This window comes from Barbatula barbatula (genome assembly GCF_947034865.1).
Source record: "Barbatula barbatula genome assembly, chromosome: 9".
NCBI classification, from domain to species: Eukaryota; Metazoa; Chordata; class Actinopteri; order Cypriniformes; family Nemacheilidae; genus Barbatula; species Barbatula barbatula.
Window position 1 is genome coordinate 24,690,981 of NC_136772.1, and position 6,970 is coordinate 24,697,950.

The following is a 6,970-nucleotide window of genomic DNA, read 5'->3' on the forward strand; positions in this document are numbered from 1 at the left end:
GAGTACTTGAGTGGATCATAGTAGCGGCAATGAGCGGCGAGTGAGGAACAGTAACTGTACCAGCTGGGGAGATCATTGAGTTCGGGCTTATCTTCTGAAACCACTATCCTTTGGATCATCCACCCTATGAAGAGGAGAGAAACGAGTTGATTAATCGCTGTAAAGATAGAGTGAGTTTGCAGTGTCTGAAAGAGTGAAACCAACACGTGTGAGGATTTACCAGAGTGATTTATGCACGAGTGTGGTGAGATCAAACAACTGTGTTCTCTGAGTCTCTGATGGATGATACTGGTCCATAGCTTTGAAGATGCTTTCAAATTGAACTGTCCCCGATAGATTGTTTCCAGGTCCCTAAAGATCGTGTGCATGGTGTAGAGGAGGAAGAAACTCAACGCACCGTTGTTGCCACAAGTCACGAGCACTGCATCCCACATCAACGAAAGTCCAGCCTTACCATTCTTCTGACGATGCCGTTCCATTACACCCAGAACGAGAGCGAAGGCTGGTAAAGTACCCTGTTTTCTGTCTCACCTACTACTGTCCGCCTCACTGTCGAATTGTCCGTCCCTTACAGGGAGCAAAGAGGGAGCTATTGTGAAGAGTTGAATGGTGGCTTTGCGAGCACGTCAATGAATCCGAGCCCGGAAGCTGCCTGCCCCACGAGTACTTCCACGAGTCTGACGATGAGGAAAGTCCCGGTCTGTCCCACGAGGCCTACCTAGAGAGGACTATACTTACCTGAAGAACGGAAAAGTACCTACCGGCACCCCCCCTTCCTCACTTCATCAACGCTACAGCCACAGGCCCACCTAGAGAGGAATATACTTACCTGAAGGACAGAAAAGTACCTACCAGCACCCCCCTTCATTGCGTCCACGCTACAGCCACGAGCATCCCCACCCCTGCTTTTTATCCCTTTTTAGATTAATAAAAACGTACCTTTTTAAACTCATCCTTGTTGTCTTCCTCTTGGTGTTTTCTGGTGTCTGCTCCTCCGGAGTGTGGTAAATAACCCTCGGCCCTGTCACGGGGTGACATATGTATGTGGTGTGCAGGGCGGCACGAGGCCGTTCACGTGAGTGATAATGAGCGTCAGCTGCGTCTGCACCGGTCTCGCATCTCACTGAGGAGCTCCCGAAGCATAAGAGACGAGCGACAACAGGGAAGTGCGAGAGAGGACCAGGCCTGGACATTATGGTTTGTTTTATTATGTTTGTATGGCCGGCAGTCGACCGTGAGGGAGTCGCAGTTTAACTTTGTTTAGTTGAGTGTTTATTTAATTCAAAGTTGTTGTATGTTCGGCAGTTCCCGCCTCCTTCCTTTTTCTGAACGTCGTTACAATGTACAATATTAAGGAAAAGTTCCCAATTTATGTTTTTATTTGACAACAGTTTTCATGTGTCTTGTTGTCATGCTGTCAGTCTTTCATATCGCTGTAGGATGACTTTGTCACTCCTGAGGTTTGATTTTGTGGAAATTCAACAGACATTGGACTGGACTCTTGTTTTTCTGAGGCTGTTTTACATTCAGTGTAGGATGAAAACAAGCACAAATACATTACAAGCTATGCAACACAAACAAGCACAGGATAGAAACCGAGCTGCTGTGTTCTATGCAACACTGCCTTCAGAAAATCCAGATATTCAAGAGTTACAGTTCAGTTGACAACATATGAAATGATCAGTACTCATTTTGATTGTTGTCCGTCTTGTTCTCGTGTTCTGTTGCTAGACGGTTCATGCTACTCAACACTGAAAACACACGTAGCTAACTGGAGACAGCATCTGTTTTGTGAAGGCATTACAAACATGTTGGAAATGCTGGAAAAACTTGTGGAAGGTTAAGTCATGCACCTGTCTCTCATAACTTAAGTTGTTGAGCTTGTGTTTGGTGTCAATCAGCACTGTGTGTGTGTGTTAGTAACATGCATCTTGTAAAATTAGGACCAGAAAAGTGTGAGTCTGGAATTCAGCCCCGATTGTTTTTTCAAAAGCCCTTGAATCTTCTCAGGCTAAATTCATTCATAAAGTACGCCAGGTGGCGGCATTGAGCTTTAAACTCAGTCGTCCACCAGTTCAGTCAAAAGAAATGTGTGCACATATTGAAATCCTGAATCATAGATCCAATAAAAAAGAGAAAGTATTACAGATCAACTGATAACTTATTAGTTAAATAAATGATATATTTGTTGTTATAATTGCCATTGTTTTACAGTACAAAGAAAGAGATAGCAGGATAAAGTTAGGAGTACGAAAATAAATTTAAGCAAGAATCAGGTGAGAAATATATGGTTATTCGTGTCATGACCTCATAGTTATAGTATCATGGCAGCATGTGTTTTGCTCACATGCATTCCACTGGAATTCACAAAGATTTAACTCAAGAAATACATTGATAGTTACAAAATGTGGATTCTCCCCAATTCTCTTATTATCTTAATATATTTACATCACAAACGTTCTGTTTGCTTTAATTATTATGCAGATGTATTGATGACGTCACTTCCTGTTTGCTAAGAGCGCGTGGTTTGAGCCGGAGCTCTTTCAAACGTATTCTTAATACATCGTTTATTCTTGTTACATCTTAAAGATTTAAAGACTCAACACTAGACTTGAGTCGATCTAACTAATATAGATATTATGCCTCAAAGTGACGATGTCACAGATCACTATCTTATAACAGGTACACTGCACACTGCAGGAATCAGCCATTTTACTCTTTATCGACAGGGTAGAACAATTACCTCGACGACTAAAGATAGCTTCACAAAGATCTTGCCAGATCTGACTCCTTTAATAACCATACCAATAAATATAGAATCGCTCGATAACATGACCAGCAAATTGGGCACTATTTTCTCTTATACATTAGAAGCTGTCGCACCTATAAAGTCAAAATAGATTTATGAGAAAAATATAGCACCATGGTACAATAGCACCACTCGCGCCCTTAAAAGAGAAACACGTAAGCTGGAGCACAAATGGAAACAAACCCAATTAGAGGTCTTTAAAATTGCATGGAAAGAGACTGCAAACTGTTATAAAAAGGCACTAAAAGCAGCAAAGTCTGAGCACCTCCGTAACCTCATAGAAACGAATAAAAACAATCAATTTTTTACCTATAAAACAGGAAGATTTAATTAAACTTATTGCAACATCTCTTTCTGTTGTAATTGAGCCCATTTATTAATCTAGGCCATGTCCCAGGACCCTTGAAACTGGCCGTCATTAAGCCTCTTATCAAGAAACCAAATTTAGACCCCAATGAACTAGGAAACTATAGACCGATTTCAAATCTCCCTTATCTGTCAGACATACTAGAAAAAGTGTCCAATCAGTTATGCTCTTTCTTTCAGAAATTCTTTCAAATTTCAGTCAGACTTTAGACCGCATCATAGTACTGAAACTGCAAACGACTCCTTGACCTTAGTAGACCATAACATTCTTCTAGATAGCTTGCACAATTATACCGGTATTGAGGGACATGCACTACAATGGTTCAGATCTTACTTATCAGACAGACATCAATTTGTCCATTTAAATGGGGAATCATCAAATCTAACGCAAGTAAATTATGGATTACCTCAGGGATCTGTTCTAGGACTCTTGCTGTTTTCCATATACATGCTGCCCCTTGGAAACATTATTAAAAACATGGAATCAGCTTCCACTGCTATGCAGATGATACTCAGCTATATCTCATCAAAACCAGATGATTCCTCCCAGCTATCCAAATTAGCAGAGTGCAGTGAAGATATAAAACATTGGATGACCTGTAATTTCCTTCTTTTAAATTCTAATCAAACAGAAATATTACTTATCGGACCAAAGACACGTATTCTAATATTATAACCTACAAATTGAAGGCTGCACTGTTACTCCAACAAATACAGTAAAAGATTTAGGTGTTATATTAGACAGCAACCTGTCATTTCAAAATCACATCTCAAATGTCACAAAAACAGCCTTTTTCCACCTAAGAAATGTTGCCAAATGATGAAATATTCTGTGTGTTGCTGACGCGGAGAAGCTAATTCATGCATTTATGACCTCAAGACTTGACTACTGTAATGCACTACTTAATGTTTGTCCTGCATCATCAATAAACAAACTACAGTTAGTTCAGAAAATACCATCACATAACCCCAATGTTATCAACCCTTCACTGGCTACACATTAAGATCGTATTGACTTTAAAGTTCTTTTAATCACTTATAAAGCCTTAAAGCAGGGGTGTCAAAGTCAAATGGACGGAGGGCCAAATAAAAAATTTAGCTACAAGCCGAGGGCCGGACTGTTCGAATGTTCATTGAAAAATTTTTAAATGACGCATATAGTCTAGTGAACCTAATTGAACCTAATGAAAACCTAACAAATATATTCCAATATGATCAGATAAATAAAGCAATATTTTCTTATGGCTCTAAATATGTGATTGCACAGTAATGTTCACTTGTTTGAGGTTGAGGGTGAAACAGTCGTGTTATGGTCAAAGTAATTGTTATATTTTTAATCTGAATTTAAATTAAACACTCTCTGACCTGTTTGATGAATTTATGAATTATATTATGAATAATAGCCATGTAAAATGAATTTAAAATCTATTCTGTTTCACCACAGAAATATGCTTAGTGTAGCTGCTAAAACAACCAAAAACATGGTATATGATTAAAATGTTACATACAGTGTTACTCAGAGGCAATGCTCCACTATGAATAATGTTGAACTGAACTGAGTAAAAACTCTAAATATGTGATTGCACAGTAATGTTCACTTGTTTGAGGTTGAGGGTGATACTTGGTGGTGTCCCATCTTTTCCACAAGTTCATCAATGTTCGGGGTAAGGCTCTGAGCTGAGGAAATCCTCAGAATTGAGTGGAGGTGTTCAGCAGTAAGTCGACTTCTGTGTGATGTTTTGTTCAGGTTCATCAAAGAAAACAGTTGTTCACACAGGTATGTGCTGCCAAACATAGACAACGTTTGAGCAGCCTGGATGCGCAGCTGGGGCATTGTGTCGGGGAGGAAACGGGCGAACTCCGCAGCACCCACTGCCGCATATTTTGCCCTCAGTGCATCATTGCATTGGAGGTCAATCAACTCCATTTGGAGGTTTGGTGGTGAGCTTTCCACGTCAACAGCAAATGGGTTACCGAGCAGTTCCAACCTGCTTTTTTGTGCTTCAAAGTCAGCAAATCGGCGTCGAAAGTCAGCGGCAAGCATACCTATTTTATCAGCCAACTGTGCGCTCGGGAACGCACTGGTAGAGAGCTTCTCTTTCATGGTCTGGCAGCTGGGAAAGTGGCTCAAATTTTCTTTCCGCATCTGCGTCTCCCACAGAGTCAGTTTGGTTTTAAATGCCTTCACTGTACTGTACATATCAGAGATGACATGATCCCGACCCTGCAGCTGCAAGTTCATTGCATTCAGATGACTCGTAATGTCACACAGAAAAGCCATTTCACACAGAAACATTTCGTCTCGGAGTTGTGTTGTGTCTTTCCCTTTGCTGTCCAAGAACAGACAAATCTCCTCACGAGGCTCGAAACATCTTTGAAGCACCTTTCCCTGGCTTAGCCATCGCACCTCTGTGTGATAAGGCAAATCACCATGCTCCGTTTCTAACTCCGTCAGAAATGCCTTGAACTGGCGGTGATTCAAACCTTTGGCTCTGATAAAGTTAACTGTGCGCGTGATGATGCTCATTACATGCTCCATTTTCAAGGCTTTACCGCACAACGCTTCCTGGTGTATGATACAATGATAAGCTGTCAGCTCACCTGTCGCGTTTTCCTCTTGCATCTTTTCCCGTATCTTCGCCACCAGTCCGCTCCTGTGTCCACACATCGCAGGTGCTCCATCGGTTGTCAAACCCACGAGTTTTTCCCAAGGCAGCTCCATCTCATTTACACATCTTGACACCTCTTCATACAAATCATGCCCCGTAGTTGTGCCATGCATAGGACGTAAAGCCAAAAACTCCTCTGTCACGCTTAGGCTGGAGTCCACTCCGCGGATGAAAATTGACAACTGGGCAATGTCAGAAATGTCGGTGCTCTCATCCACAGCCAAGGAATATGCAATGAAATCTTTTCCCTTTTTCACAAGCTGCTCTTTTAGATTGATGGACAACTGGTCTACTCTCTCGGCAATGGTGTTTATGCTCAGACTCACATTTAAAAAGAGTTGCCTTTTTTCTGGGCAAACTTCGTCACAAACTTTAATCATGCAGTTTTTGATGAAATCCCCCTCCGTAAATGGCCGGGCTGATTTAGCGATCTCTTCTGCCAAAATAAAACTGGCCTTGACAGCAGCCTGGCCTTGTGATTTGGCTTTTTTGAACAGAGCCTGTCGAGATTTGAGGCCTCGTTTTAATTCCTCTGCCTTTTGTAGCCTTTGTTCCATGTCCATATTCTTGTTTTTGTCCGCGTGTTTCGTTTCATAATGTCGTCTCAGATTATACTCTTTCAGTACCGCCACACTTTCTCCACACAGAAGACACACAGGTTTTCCAGCTACCTCCGTGAACATATACTCCGACTCCCACCTTGTTTGAAACCCCCGGTTCTCAGTGTCCACCTTCCGTTTTGCCATTTTTGATGGGTATCTGAAAGTAAATTTTACTGTGATGCTGACGACTGCTGTGCCAATAAATATTGAAATGAAGCAGCCTACTGCTCGGTGCGTCACCGTTGCATTGTGGGAAATGTAGTATTGGTGCGTGTAAAAGATCTGCGGGCTGCCGGCTTGCTGCGGTCTGCGGGCCGGTTCTAATAATAAATCAAGATCATCCCAGGGGCCGTAAAAAACCTTCTCGCGGGCCGGATGTGGCCCGCGGGCCTTGACTCTGACATATGTGCCTTAAAGGGTTTAGCCCCTACCTACAGAGCTTCTATCACACTACAACCCATCACGCTCTCTAAGATCTCAAAACTCAGGACTTTTGATAACTAAATATTTACTAGAATCAGCTT

General features: G+C 41.8%; 1 protein-coding gene across 1 annotated transcript; it reads right to left on the bottom strand.

Annotated features, from left to right (window-relative positions):
• Positions 1-4,769: 4,769 nt before the first annotated feature.
• Positions 4,770-6,590, bottom strand: LOC306899044 (general transcription factor II-I repeat domain-containing protein 2-like; the record flags this gene model as incomplete). The annotated part of the gene is made up of 1 exon (XM_079464995.1): positions 4,770-6,590. The coding sequence occupies one exon, from the start codon at positions 6,588-6,590 to the stop codon at positions 4,770-4,772; it is 1,821 nt and encodes a 606-aa protein (XP_079321121.1).
• Positions 6,591-6,970: the final 380 nt, after the last annotated feature.